The 15,552-nt window shown below is 44.0% G+C and overlaps 1 protein-coding gene across 3 annotated transcripts in view; it reads left to right on the top strand.

The window, feature by feature from the left end:
• The window catches only part of SMYD2 (SET and MYND domain containing 2), a 39,047-nt gene that overhangs the window by 1,170 nt on the left and 22,325 nt on the right, over positions 1-15,552 (top strand). For 2 of the 3 annotated variants that reach the window (XM_033144779.1, XM_033144778.1), the window contains exon 2: positions 6,723-6,786. The exons of the other annotated variant lie outside the window; for it this stretch is intronic. In XM_033144779.1, the coding sequence (XP_033000670.1) occupies positions 6,723-6,786 (64 nt within the window). The remainder of the gene's footprint in view (positions 1-6,722; positions 6,787-15,552) is intronic. 3 annotated transcript variants of the gene reach the window in all.

The raw sequence follows: 15,552 nt of genomic DNA, 5'->3' as shown, positions 1-15,552 counted from the left end.
TGTTCAGGCGGTTGGTTGCCTCTTAAAACCAATTACGTTCCTTCTTGGCGCTGTTAAACTGGCATAAAAGGATGTGCTCTCCTCCGGTGGGATTTATAATTGGCATGGAATCTTGTGCAAGTTATCTCTTCCTTGTTAAGAAAAGCAAAACTGAGGCTGAGTTCGGATGCCCCGTGAAGGCTTGAGAGGCTATCGCACTGTGGGTATGGGATTGAACGTGGAGCTTTTGTAGCTGAGCGAGGAAGGAAAAAGATAGTGAAGAAACACCTCTAAACATGATTTGTCTGTTATATGTCTCAAAAGATCAAACCATGTTTTGGGTTCTTATCTATAGTTAGCACAAGCCATGGTTTCGCATTACAGTACATCTGAATCCAGCCTGAGCCTGGCACAGTGGACCCTAGAGGTGGCTGGTGTATAGAAGAGAGCCAGTGTGGTGTAGTGGTTAAGAGCGGTAGACTCGTTATCTGGGGAACCGGGTTCGCGTCTCCACTCCTCCACATGCAGCTGCTGGGTGACCTTGGGCTAGTCACACTTCTCTGAAGTCTCTTAGCCCCACTCACCTCACAGAGTGTTTGTTGTGGGGGAGGAAGGGAAAGGCGAATGTTAGCCGCTTTGAGACTCCTTCGGGTAGTGAAACGGGATACCAAATCCAAACTCTTCTTCTAGAAAGACTAGGCAGTAATCTTAGCAGGCAGAACTATCGCAATCCTCTCATGCAAGCTTACAGCTGTCATGGAATCATGTTGGAGTTTCAAGACCTACAGTTTCAAACAGGTGTATCTCTAAGAGAGATTGCTTGCGGAGGCCTCAATATATTCCATCAGAGTCCTTTGGGTTCTGATATGCTGTAGAGTCTCCTGCAAGCATATTGCAGCACTGTAACTCTTCAAGATTGTTTTACCCCTGGCACTCTATATTACAGTTGTAGTAATAATAAGACTCCACAAACACCCATGTATGCATTGGAGGGAGAGGACTAGAAGACCCTCAGGGTCCCTTCCAACTCTGCAATTCTATGAGTCTATGGTTCAATATCCTGAGGATCCCTAATCACTTAGTGTTAAAGGTAATATCACAGTTGTGTTATAATGTCCACTTTATAGAGGTCAGAATTGTTGTTCAGTCGTGTCCGACTCTTCGTGACCCCATGGACCAGAGCATGCCAGGCACGCCTATCTTTCACTGCCTCCCGCAGTTTGGCCAAACTCATGCTAGTTGCTTCGAGAACACTGTCCAACCATCTCATCCTCTGTCGTCCCCTTCTCCTTCTGCCCTCCATCTTTCCCAAAATCAGGGTCTTTTCTAGGGAGTCTAGGGAGTCTTCTCTTCTAAATGAGGTGGCCAAAGTACTGGAGCCTCAACTTCAGGATCTGTCCTTCCAGTGATTTCTTTAAGGATGGATAAGTTTGATCTTTTTGCAGTCCATGGGACTCTCAAGAGTCTCCTCCAGCACCATAATTCAAAAGCATCAATTCTACGGCGATCAGTCTTCTTTATGGTCCAGCTCTCACTTCCATACATTACTACTGGGAAAACCATAGCTTTAACTATACAGACCTTTGTCGGCAAGGTGCTGTCTCTGCTTTTTAAGATGCTGTCTAGGTTTGTCATTGCTTTCCTCCCAAGAAGCAGGCGTCTTAATTTTGTGACTGCTGTCACCATCTGCAGGGATCATGGAGCCCAAGGAAGTAAAATCTCTCACTGCCTCCATTTCAGAATTAGGAACATCATATTTTGTTTTAGAGTCTGTTACTCAGGCTGTGTAAGCTCAAATGGAATACTAGTCTATGCTCAGGCACTCTAAATTTGGCACCAAGAAAGCAGATTTTGCCGTCTGTATAAATTATGCAAAAAGAGAGAGAAGAAAGCACAATTCTGGCCTTTTTCATAGAATTGTAGAGTTGGAAGGGTCATCTAGTTCAACCCCCTGCAGTGCAGAAATCTTTCAACCAATGTGGGACTTGAACCTACGGCCCTGAGACTAAGATTCGCATGCTCTTCCAACTGAGCTATCCCAGTCTCACTCTCTTTCTTTTGTTTTGTTAATTTGCATAAATTATTCTGGTTTTGCCAGTCATTGGGTGGATGAAGACACGTGCCAGCTCCAATTCAGTCACATCTCTAGCGTCTCAGATTTCATCAGGGATTGCTCACATGCTTTCAAGAGCAACCGTGTAATCATAAGAGCTGCAAACTTGATTCATTTCATATACCAACTTCATGCCCTCCATCCAAATCATCGAATCATAGAGTTGGAAGGGACCCTGAGGATCATGTAGCCCAGTCCCCTGCAATGCAGGAATATGGAGCAATTCAGGAGTATGTAGCTTTCCCATATGTAGTTACGGTACCTATTTATCCATTGGGGAAAATCTTTAGCTTTCCTTCCAAATTGTGCTTAAGAGTTCCCTGAATGAGGGTCTGTTAATCGAATCTCTTACAGCATTAACATGTTCCTAGGTAGAATTCCCTGTGCCTATGGTTTTGCTAGCATTGACAAAAGCTATGCTAATTGGATGCAATGTTTGTAGTATTTGCCATGGAATGGTATCATGGCTATTGTCACAAAATGATAGATTGATATTTATGTTCTACTTCATATTCTTAACTTCTGGTATTCGGGAGTGAAGTCCAACTGATTTGACCCTTTCTTTTCTTTCTGCCTGTCAAAAGTTTGATAACTTTAACTAGTACATTCTCTTTCTATTGGATATCACATATCTTTCCCATCTAGGGTAGCGGTTAAATGGTGACAAAATATATGACTTAATACAAATGTTGCTCCCAATAGACATGCATCTTCTGGAGGAGTTAACTGTATCGAAAGATAAATGGACACACAGTATCCTCAAAAGTATTTTGTTAAGCTATTGTTATGGGCCACATAATTTGATATTTTATTATACAGTATCTTGTTTATAAAATACTTGAAATGGCTGGGTGCTGTACCAAAATAACACCAGACCTGCCCTTAATATGAGAGTTTTGCAGACACAGTATAAATAGAAACAGAACTGCGGAGGAAATAAAATAATAATAATAATAATAATAATAATAATAATAATAATAAAATATTCATATATAAACTTGTTATTTTGACCCCTAAACACTTTAGGAGCATTATTATTACCTACTTTATCTGTATATGGAACAGTTCATAGTTCTTTCATATTACTAATGGAGGCAACGTTGCATATAATATCAAAATATTGGCGTGAGCCTCAGGCTTATTTACTCACCCCTTCCCCTCTCTCCCTCCAGTGCAACCATGAGGAGGAGATTGGAAACTTCACCTTCTGTTTTAGATTAACTGTAGTTTAGGGCATTGTCCAAATTCCTAACTGTGGTTGGCAAAAATCTTAACTATGGCTGGTAGGGTGGGGGAACCTACAGTAGTTTAGTAGACTATGGCTTGAAGTTGTCTTTCCACTAACCATCGTTAAGATGAACCAGTGTTTGTGTCGATTCTGATGGCATTACAAACTATGGTTAGCCTAAATTAGAAGTGAAAGTGCCTGATCTTCCTGCAGCTGCAGTGGAGGTGGAGGTGCAGTTTGTTGACCCAAGACTCACTATGCCTCACTTATGTTCAAAAGCCACTCCAGGATATTTACTTCTTCATCAAAGATGAGATGCATTTAGTACATCAAAAACTATTCCTTTGCTGCGGGGTGTGGGTGTGTGGACTAGACGACCCTTAGGATCCCTTATTATTCTATGTTGGATTGTAGCCAAATAACGTTTACTCAGAGTAGAGGCATGTTAATGAACCTAAGTTATGCACCCATTGTTTTCATTGGGTCTTCTGTGACTAGGACTAGTGCTGACTGCATTTTCTTGCTATAAATAATGTACAAATTGCAAGGTATTTGCTGGACGATTACCAGTTTGACTCATTATGTCTATAAGAACATATATGCTTCATTTAACCGCCAGTTTTCAATGTGAGAGTTGGGGGGGGGGAGTTGGTCTTAGAGCTCTTGATGAAAAGAACATCATGAGCTTTTCTCTCATGTTGTAATTCTTTGATGGTTTTAATAATAATGTAACATACACCTCCCAAAAAGCCCAAGTAATATTGTTAGAAAGTTCCCCAAGAGGCAAGAAGTTGCTTACCTGGGTTTGGCTTTCTTTGGAGAAGGGAACACTGGGGACTTCTGATGGTTTTCTAACATCTAATAATTCTAAGATCTAATAATTCTATTACCAGCATAAGGAAGTAGTAGAGCAGAGGTCTCCAAACTAAGATCCACAGGCCAGATAAGGCCTGAGGAACTCATTTATCCGGCCCGCAGCACCCCCCCTGCTCTTACCGACATGGTGCGGCCGTCCACTTCTGGGTCAGAGAGCACCAGAAATAGCTTGTGTGCATGCGCAAGCGTTATTTCCTGTGCACATCCTGGTCGGAGGAGGCCCGTGCACATGCGCACAAGCTATTTCCAGTGCTCCTCCAACCCGGAAGTGCGTCGAAAATAGCGTGTGTACACGCATATGGGTGCATGCTCCCCCACCCTCCGGCCTGCCATGCAATCGGTGCTGGAGGCCCGAGGCACGGTAAGTTTGCTGACCCCTGTAGTAGAGCATAGTTTGCTAGCAGAGTATAGGTAATGTAGCAGTGTAAGCAGTAGTATCCCTGAACATCAATTGCTGGCAATCCCAAATGGGGAGAGTGCTCTTCTTCCATGGACTTTCTATAGGCATCTGCTTGGCCACCGCTAGAACAAGATGCTGGACTAGATTAGATGGGCCTTTCGCCTGCTCCAACAGGCTCTTGTGTTTACAAAATGGCGCACTCTCACCAGGCATGGAAACTATCGTGTCTCATTGGATCCACTGTCTTTAGCTAACTCTGCCTCCATATCTCTTTCTGCCTCCAAACTGCTCTTTATTCATATGCACCTGGCTCACTCTCCTTGGCTGTTTGCCCCGAGCCTTCTTTTCTTTTTTATTCCATTGTAATCATGATCCGCCAGAACAACAAAATTGTTACACACTTCCCCAATATGCTTTTCAGCCTTTAGTCTTCATTTTCTTTATTTGTTAACGATATAAAAATGCCTCTAGGCAATTTACAGAAAAACACACACCTCAAACTCACCAGTAAAACCAGATGTTAAAAACAAGTTGGCCTAAAAAATTGTAAAAATTGCATTGTCAGTTTTGAAATTTACATTATATAAAAATACATGTCATGGGTAGGCTTGCTGAAAGAGCAGGTATGATCAAGGTACTTGCCAAACCTTGATGGCTTTGTCATTCAGAACTTTCCAGCAGGACTTTTAAGAAATGTTATTAATACTGTACAGTCGTACCTTGGAAGTCAAATGGAATCCATTCCGGAAGTCCGTTCGACTTCTAAAATGTTCAGAAACCAAAGTGCGGCTTCTGATTGGCTGCAGGAAGCTCCTGCAGCCAATCAGTAGCCACTGACGCCCCGTTGGACGTTCGGCTTCCAAAAAGAGTTTGCAAACCGGAACAGTCACTTCCGAGGTTGCAACGGTCAGGAGCCAAAACGTTTGGGAACTAAGCTGTTCGGAAACCAAGGTACGACTGTACCCTTCTGTGAAATTGCTTGGACACTGCTTTTAAGGCAAACTCATAGGAATAGTCCAACCCGCAGTAGCCTAACAGCTGTCTTGCTACAATAGCTTAAGTTTAAGTTGAGATGCTTGTGGACAGAGGGAGCATTGTTTCGTAAATATATCTAGGAGGTTGCTTGGCTGTGACCATAGGGAGATCCCTATGGCGGCACTCAGGTGTAATGTGTTGCATTGCAGTATATAGCACAGTAGGTTTGCTGCAATGCAGCGTGCTCTGGAACTAAGCTTGAGAACTTCTTCCTGCAGCCGCTGTGTAGAGGTGTCCCAAAGGGAGATGATGTTTATATAAAAAAAACAGCTTCACAGTTTATCCATTGTACAGGTATAGAAAACCGTGCTCAGAAAGAGGGCCGCCAATTTAGTGCCTTGGTTGTAGAAAACTCAGCATGTTAAATAACTTTCTCCAGCATTTACAGCTTCAGGGACTGGGATTGTTACAATTGTTTTCTTTTATGTAAGCACGCCCCAGTGTTAAATAGACACACAAAAAAGGGAGCCTTTGAGCTTCTCCGCAAATTAGCAGATTAAACAAAGTATATTACTTTTATTTGCCAAGAAGCAAATTATATCATCGTGCCTGTTAGATTCAGTCATTTGCAGTGTGCACAGTGCAATTAAAGTGATAACTGTGAGCTCCAGGGATAACTCTTTCTTTTTATATGATAGCTTGACAAACTCATGTTCGAAGAGGAGAGGAAAAAGCTGGTGCACAGAACCACTTTTTCATGTATAGAAGTGAATATAATTGAATCCTCCCCCCTGGCTTACAGGATAATTCCTCTCTTCAGCCCACCCCACCCCCACAATTTAAGAACAGTTATAAGATGCCATCTGAGATCTTGCATGATAGCTCAGTTGGTAGAGCATGAGACTCTTAGTCTCAGGGTCATGGGTTCGAGCCCCACATTGAGCAAAATATTCCTGCATTGCAGGGGGTTGGACTAGATCACCCTTGTCGTCCCTTCCAACTCTACAATTCTATGATTCAGTGACCATATGGGTCCCATGCCTATTGACCAGATCAGCTTCTGCATGCTGGAATGCTAATGGTCATGGTATTTTTACTAAAGGATTGTCACCGGAGAGGCATAACAATTGTGTGTTTTGTCTCTTTTTAAGGAAAGAAGGCTTGTCCAGGTGTGGAAGATGCAAGCAGGCTTTTTACTGCAACGTAGAATGCCAGGTGAGTGTCACAGGGAGAGTGATGGGCAAAAAAAAGGGCATTGCTGCTATTTTATTCCAAATGTTTTCATACCTTCCTTCAATCTAAAAGAAAAATGTCCAGGGCAGTTTACAATAGGTAAATAGCAAGGATTTATGGATTCAAATGGGTTCTTAGCTGAGAGAGGCTGTGTTGGCAGGAAAGGAGTTTGCTGCCGAGGGTTGGTGCCACTGTGGAATCATAGTCGTGGCCTGAATAATTCTAGGAATTTTGAAATTGCCATAATGAGTCACAGAGGATCATCTGTGCTGGGTCATAGTATCGCTGAACCATTAGATTAGTAGACTGCTACATGGCCCTAATTGCTTCAGAAGCTTCTGCCTGCTTTAAACATACCAGATGGCTTAACATTATTTCACTAAGCTGGTGAGGAAGCTTGTGCCTAGCTGAGCAATCAGAAATAAAGGCTGGATTTAGCTTTTGCGGGGAAGGGAAAGAATCTGTTTACAAATGTACAGTCACCGCTGCTGCTAATAATAATAGTGTGCTTAGAAACCAACTGTGCTTTCACTTGGTTAGTCATATGCATTCATTACAGGGGCAAAGGAAGCTGCAGGTAGACCCATTTAGAGTAATTAACAGTTACTGGGGGTAAAACGTTAATGCACAAAAGCAAAGGCCTCTAACCTTATTAAGTGTTTCTTTCCTTTGCTACTCTGGAACTTCCCCACCTGGGATCATTAATAAAAACCCAAGCGTTGCACTTGCCATTTCTGAAGTGTGTGTTTGGTGTTCTAGTCTTCTGAGCTAATTCAGGGGTGAGGACCTTTTTTTCAGATCGAGGGATATACTCCTTTCTACCCAAACATCTGGTGGGTAGGGAGGGCATGCTAGCAGCGGGCAGGGCAAGAGGCAAATGAGGTCCAAACAATGGATGTAAATGCCAGTTTTGCACAGTAAACTTCTTTGTCTCACACACCTCTACTCTACATCTAGGCAAGCAAGAGGCATTATCTCAGATCAAGGACACATTCAAGCCCAGCGAAAACACTTCATTTTACTTTTTCTTTGTACGGTAGTATAGTTTCTGCACACACCCTTCTGCACAAGCAACAGTGATTCTCAAGCATTCAAGGACACATTCCAGGCAGGCGAAAACACTCAAGGGGGCTGTGAGGCAAGGCCGACGAGGGGCGTGGCCTGGGGTGGAGGGCGTGGCTCGGGAGGGCGGAGTCCCAGGAGCCAGATAAAGATGCCTGTGGGGCCACATTGGAGCCTCAGACTTGAGGCTCTCCACCCCTGAGCTAATCCACACAGCCATTTTTGAGGTTAGAAACATCACCAGGAGGTAAGCTGGTTGTTGGAAGGTGTCGCTATATGAAAAGGTTGCACAGGTTACTTGATAGTGCTCTATCTACCTCAGAAGCATTGCCATGTGAACAGTTAGTCATATTTTATTTTTGCCAACTCTCTCCCCACCCCATTATGGCACCGAATTGAATATTTATGACTAATACAGCATTTTCATCCTGTCTTTTTGGTGCAAAAATGGCAGGTGGCGTCGTCTTTAAAATTACCCATTTGAAACAAAACAAAGAGCTGAAATCATATTCTGTGCTCAGAATATATCACCTTCCCCCTTTCTTTCTTTCTGCTGCTGTTTTTCCCACTGTAGATACATTGGCCTTGACATACATATTTCCTGGCGATTTGCCCCTTTGCTTTCAATGCAGGAATATGCATTGTGACTGATTTCACCCAGCCTCTTCATGGATCAGGTGGGAACTGAAGCCATATTGCCAAGTCCTGCCACTATGGTCAGAATCGGCTAGTTTTAGCCAAGTAGGCATGCTCCTCTCTCCTTAATTGTGTGTGTGTGTCCTGAATGTGCTGTCCATCAATTTCACTAGCTGACCAAAATAATTACTCCTTTTAAGAGAACTGGAGGAGAATGGGAGAGAGGAAGTTGATATTCATGGGACTGTAACTGCCTTGGTCGCACTGGTCAATGATCTCTGGCGGGCTAGGGACAAAGGTGAGAGCTGTTTCCTAGTTCTGCTGGATCTCTCAGCGGCTTTTGACACCATCAACCATAACATCCTTCTGGACCGCCTAGAGGGGTTGGGAGCTGGGGGCACTGTTATACAGTGGTTGCGCTCCTTCCTCCTGGGCCATGTTCAGAAAGTGGTGGTGGGGGATGAGTGTTCAGACCCCTGGGCTCTCACTTGTGGGGTACCTCAGGGTTCTGTCCTCTCCCCCATGCTTTTCAACATCTACATGCAGCCGCTGGGAGAGATCATCAGGGGGTTTGGGCTGGGTGTTCATCAGTATGCGGATGATACCTAGCTCTACCTCTCTTTCAAATCAGAACCAGTGAAGGTTGTGAAGGTCCTGTGTAAGTGTCTGGAAGCGGTTGGAGGATGGATGGCGGCTAACAGATTGAGGTTGAATCCTGACAAGACAGAAGTACTGTTTTGGGGGGACAGGAGGGAGGCAGGTGTGGAGGACTCCCTGGTCCTGAATGGGGTAACTGTGCCCTTGAAGGACCAGGTGCAAAGCCTGGGATTTTGGACCCACAGCTGTCCATGGAGGCACAGGTTAATTCTGTATCCAGGGCAGCTGTCTACCAGCTCCATCTGGTACGCAGGCTGAGACCCTACCTGCCCACGGACTGTCTCGCCAGAGTGGTGCATGCTCTAGTTATCTCTCACTTGGATTACTGCATTGTGCTCTATGTGGAGCTACCTTTGAAGGTGAGCCAGAAACTACAAGTAATCCAGAATGCGGCAGCTAGACTGGTGACTGGGAGTGGCTGCCGAGACCACATAACACCGGTCTTGAAAGACCTACATAGGCTCCCAGTACGTTTCCGAGCACAATTCAAAGTGTTGGTGCTGACCTTTAAAACCCTAAATGGCGTCGGTCCAGTATACCTGAAGGAGCGTCTCCACCGCCATCGTTCTGCCCGGACACTGAGGTCCAGTGCAGAGGGCCTTCTGGCGGTTCCCTCACTACGAGAAGCCAAGTTACAGGAAACCAGGCAGAGGGCCTTCTCGGTAGTGGCACCCGCCCTGTGGAACGCCCTCCCACCAGATGTCAAAGAGAAAAACAACTACCAGGTTTTTAGAAGACATCTGAAGGCAGCCCTGTTTAGCGAGGCTTTTAATGTTTAATAGATTATTGCATTTTAATGTTCTGTTGGAAGCCTTCCAGATGGGCGGGGTATAAATAAATTATTATTATTATTATTATTATTATTATTATTATTATTATTATTATTATATTCAGGAGTGGAGAAAGAACCTCATAGCCACTGGCCAAATGTGGCCCTCCAGGTCATTCCTTCTGGCCCTCAGAACTTGCCCTATCTGGGAAATGTGTGAACTCCCATCAGCTCCAGCCAACACGCCCCAGTGGTCAGAGATGGTGGGAGTTGGATTTCTGGGCCATACATTCCCAAACCCCAAGTTACAGACTGTCCTGCATTCCTGCGCTTACCTGCTCAAGGTGAGTGCTTCCCACAGCACCTGCAAGGCTGTTATAACAAAGCAGCTTTCCAAGAATGAAGGGTTCTTTCTATCAGGCCCTCTGGACATTAAAAAGTTGCAGCAGAGTTGAGATTTATATTCAGGTCTTAAGATGTGCAATTATATAATGATTTCATAAAACCCTTCGGGTCATCATGTGCGATGTAATGCTTTATTCAATAGGACTTCAAGAGACTTGATCTTTATATTTTGAACATACCATTATTGATCGTGTCTTTTTCATCACACTGTATGAAATGCTTACGGGGTGTTTTTTTTTGCTCCACACTTGGTAGAATGCTTCTCTTCAGTATTTGGGGGCTCCTTCCAAAGCACTGTAAGAACATTGCCAACACCGAATTCTTTTTCAAAGTTACCTTCAAGCATTATGTTCCTTAGAACCTAGTCTCTGCTGACTGCACAGACAATCAGTATCACATTTTCATCTTTATCTTCTTCAAAGACTTTGGGTGGTGGTGGGGTTTTTTTTTGGGGGGAGGGGGTTTTAAGTGGCTCAGCAATTCTGTCTTACAGCCGAGAAGGGCATTGGGGCCTTCATATTGAACTTATAGGACTCTGTTGTATAGCAAATGTTTCCCTTTCGTACCTCCATGAAAAGGAATGCTCCTTGCCCTGGTTTTCTTCACATTACACAGACAACCCTTACCTTTTCTCTAAACTAGGTAAAGGGTAAAGGGACCCCTGACCATTAGGTCCAGTCGCGGATGACTCTGGGGTTGTGGCACTCATCTCGCTTTACTGGCCAAGGGAGCCGGCCTACAGCTTCCAGGTCATGTGGCCAGCATGACTAAGCTGCTTCTGACAAACCAGAGCAGCGCACGGAAACACCATTTACCTTCCCGCCGAAGTGGTACCTATTTAGCTACTTGCACTTTGACGTGCTTTTGAACTGCTAGGTTGGCAGGAGCAGGGACCAAGCAACGGGAGCTCACCCCGTTGTGGGGATTTGAACCGCCAACTTTCTGATCGGCAAGCCCTAGGCTCTGTGGTTTAGACCACAGTGCCACCTGCGTCCCTTTTCTCTAAACTAAAACGTCCCAAATGCTGCAACTTTTCCTACCCCTTTGATCATTTTGGTTGAGCTTTCTTTTCTTTTCTTTCATTTGCATGTGGTGGTCTTGATAGGAGAACTAGCTTGATAACTACTTGGTTCCATTCTGCCTTTCACAATTGGCAGATCAAAGCTGGCTAACAACCCCGATTCAATTCAGATAACATGCACAGCTATTTTACTAAAATAGTAACAATAAATTTTGGGTCAAAGGAGCATTAGACCTAGTGCCGTCCTCTTTTTATTGCACCTCAGAAACTGGCTATTAACAGCACTGTAGATAAGTACTTTGAGAGGGCAGCATTTTACAAGTGTAGATATGATGAACTAAGTCTTGCCGGCATGGGCTGCTTTCTCCTACTATAAAACACATCTATTCAATTCTTAATAAGTTGAGGTCAGCTAATTATAGTGGATGCAGCCCTTTACTTGTCTTTTTTCTCTTTCAATGTTTGAAGAAGCTCTCAAAAGAAAAGGAAACATGACGGAAAAAGGGGTGGGAGGTTCCCCCCTTCTTTTCCAACCATTTTGTGCTTCCACTAATATGCCTGTTAACTTCCTCAAGAGGCCATCTTGACAGATAATGTGGGTAGTTTTTGTTCTTTGTTTTAAAAGAGAATCAAAATATTCAGAAGTGATAATAGAAGCATTCAGGGAACCTGTTTCCTTGCATTGCTATTCACTAAAATGCTTGTGCCTTTGTGTGGCAAATAAAAAGACCCCAGGGTATGACATACCTTTTTAAAAATAATAATACTAATAATAATGCACTAGTAAATAATCATGTATTAAAGCCTCATAATATTGATAGACCCTGTACAAAAGCTTTTAAATGACAGGCCAATCCTGTAGATCAGGGATGGCAGGGATCTGTAGATGCTGTTGAACCTCAACTCCCATCAGCCTCAGCAAGCTTGGTAGGGAGGTTTAAAGCAGGTTTTCCAACTGTGCAAACTCCTTTTCAGACATCACCCCCCCCCCAAAAGCTCCAAATGAACACAAAGCCTGCTTAAAGGTAAAAGGTAAAGGGACCCCTGACCATTAGGTCAAGTCGTGTCCGACTCTGGGGTTGCAGCGCTCATCTCGCGTTACTGGCTGAGGGAGCCGGCGTACAGCTTCCGGGTCATGTGGCCAGCATGGCTAAGCCGCTTCTGGCGAACCAGAGCAATGCACGGAAACGCCGTTTACCTTCCTGCCGGAGCAGTACCTATTTATCTACTTGCACTGGCATGCTTTCGAACTGCTAGGGTGGCAGGAGCAGGGACCGAGCAACGGGAGTTCACCCCATCGCGGGGATTCGAACCGCCGACCTTCTGATCGGCAAGCCCTAGGCTCAGTGGTTTAACCCACAGCACCACCCGTGTCCCTAAAGCCTGCTTAGCTCCTTGCTTATACAGTGGTACTTCGGTTTCCAAATGTAATATGGTCCGTAAGACCGTTCAGCTTCTGAAACATTCAGAAACGAAGGCGCAAAGGAGAAAACTGGGGGGGGGGGAATGCAGCAGAAGCCATTCAACTTCCCATGCACATTTGAAAACAGAAGCATTTACTTCTGGGTTTTCGGCATCCGAAAACCGCAATGTTTGCCTTCCAAGATGCTTGAAAACCGAGGTACCACTGTATTAGTGATGGTTCTTATCTACTATACACAGATAATTCACGTATGAATTTGCCTTAGGCATGCACATGCGCGCACACTCAGAGTACTTTAAGTGTATTTGCAAGGATGTGACAAAGCATTACCTGCCCGGAGATGAAGGTGAAGAAGAGGAGATTCTGCTCAGAAAGGTGGTTTGTTTAAATATGGTTTGGGCATATGTGTGCATGGTGTTCCTGAGGTATCTTATCCACCTCCCCTATTTTCCAATGGCACTTTTTTCAACTGCACAGTTTCCCCTCAACACTACATTTTGCATCCAGTTGTGTAAAAAACCTTGCCAAGGATGATACAAGTTGTAGTTCAGCAGTGTTGCACGGCCCCAGGTTTCCCACCCCTGCTGTGGTGAGTTAAGTAAAGGGCGCATTCAGATGTGGGGAATCTTGCACTAGTTTTCATGATTGTAATGCTGGTTCTTTGGTTCCTTTTCTGGTGTTCCTTTCATGCTGTAGAACCTGCTGTGTTATGTGGCTTTTTGTGGATTTGCTAAATTTCATTCCCACCAGTGAGTGTGACGTGTCACAACAACAAATGGACGGTGTCACTACTCCCCCACTCTTTCCACACATCTCTGCTTCTGTTCCCTTATGAGTCACCCATGAAAATGGCAAAAAAGAACTATATGCTGGTATACAGCCCCAAATTTACTCCCATGAGTTTTCCAGGTTAAGGGGACAGCAAACTGGGTTTTTTCTGGACTCAAATAACACAGGAATGAGCGATGAACATGCGTTATATTCCATTGGTTTTCTGTGTCATGTGAAAGCTCAGATATAATGTGGAAATCAACTCTTAGGGAAACTTTGGGGGCGGGGGATGGAATAATGCAGTGTGAACACACCTTTGGGAGAGGTGAGAATCAGACCTTTCTGTATACATGGCATTCTTCTTATCCTCAGGGTTGCAAAGCTATGTTGCCAACCTAATTTTGAAGAAATAAACAGACAGAAATAAGGAGAATGGTAATCAGAAATGTAAATTCACCTTCCTTCCCCTGGGTCACAATTCTGCTTTTTATATAATGTCAAGGGTTGATTGAGTCTAATTTTTCACACTCGAGAGCACCAGTTTTATGAATAGTGTCCTTGGCTCTGTTACGTGGAATCAAGGATTTTAGGCTCTCCAACTGTGTTTTGGCATCAGTCCAATTTGTGAAGAGAACAATACGAAAATTAGATGAGTTTTTTTTTTAAGTGAGAATTTCGTTCTTTTATGCTAGAAATCTTTCCCTTACCCTTTGACCTTTCCCCCTTGACTTACTACCTCCATGTAGACATGCCTAGAACACATAGACTAGTTTGAGGCCATCTGTGGGAGATTCCCCCGGCCCCCCAGCCTCATTTGAAGTATTGGCTTTCGGGGACTTTTGTTATTGTATTAGAATCCTATAGGCTTCTGGCACATCCATAGCCGGTGGAAGCCATTTTGAAGAACCCAGTGGAGGTAAGCTCATGCTTCCGCTTTGATTTTTATAAAAGCAGGTACCCTAGCAAACTTGCTTTTCCAGACATTTTCTCATTCTGTCCTTAAATCAGAGAGAAATATTGTCTGCATAGTCCCCCACCCCCTTGAACCTATAGTATCGTTAATACAGCACTAGGGAGTTGGCTAGAACAATGCTGCCCGCTACCAGTCAAACGGCTTAGAAAAATTGTGGAAAAGAATGTTAAACGCGGTCCTGCTGTGATCACTAAAAAGGCCGCTGTCACAGTGTTTCCATGCCAGGTATTACTCAGGCACTGCTCCCCTCTTCTGCAATATTCCTGGCTTTTATCTTGTTTTGCACAATTCAGCCATATCTTGTCCCTTTAACCACCTTACTAGTTCACATAACTCAGTCGGATTCTGCCTGAGGAAAATTTTTAATTAACTATGCTTAAAGAATCAAAGGGTCAGGACGGAACGTTGGAAGGACATATTGGCATTGTCAGTTTTGTGTCTTCCTTAACATTTCTTTCTTTTTCTTTTTTCGGCGGCACAAACCCAAGTGCGGAATGTGATTTTCTACCTCTCGTGTAGCAAAAAGTTAATCGTTTGGTGAAGAATCTAAGCTGCTACTTAACAACTTCGTTTCTGGTCAGTGTCAGATACTGTGACCATGAAATAAAGCCCTTTACAGTCTCTCTCTCTCTCACACACACACACACACCACACACAGAGCTTTATTATGGTTGCTTATTTGGCAAATATAAGTGGAGATTGCTGGGAAATATTTTCCACACAATCAGGTTTCTGAATGGTCACCATCCATTTGCTGGTGGGAAACTGAATGCTGGACTTCACGTAGGCCTCTGGCCTAGTCCAAAAAGGCTATTCCTTGGCTCTTATGCTCATTTCTTGACAACTCTTGGTACTTCCAAAATTTGCCCATTTAATTTTTGTGTTTGTTATGGGCAGAAGACTCTATAAAGCACTTAATCGTTGTCGTTAGATAGCTCAGTTTGACTGTTGTTGCCTACCCCACAGATACATGTGCTTAGATAGCATTTATTTCAGAAGGACAAGCTCTTAGGAAGCTGCCTTATATTGAG

Source organism: Lacerta agilis, chromosome 3, assembly GCF_009819535.1.
Source record: "Lacerta agilis isolate rLacAgi1 chromosome 3, rLacAgi1.pri, whole genome shotgun sequence".
Classification (NCBI taxonomy): Eukaryota; Metazoa; Chordata; class Lepidosauria; order Squamata; family Lacertidae; genus Lacerta; species Lacerta agilis.
This window is presented reverse-complemented; position numbering and strand designations above follow the sequence as displayed.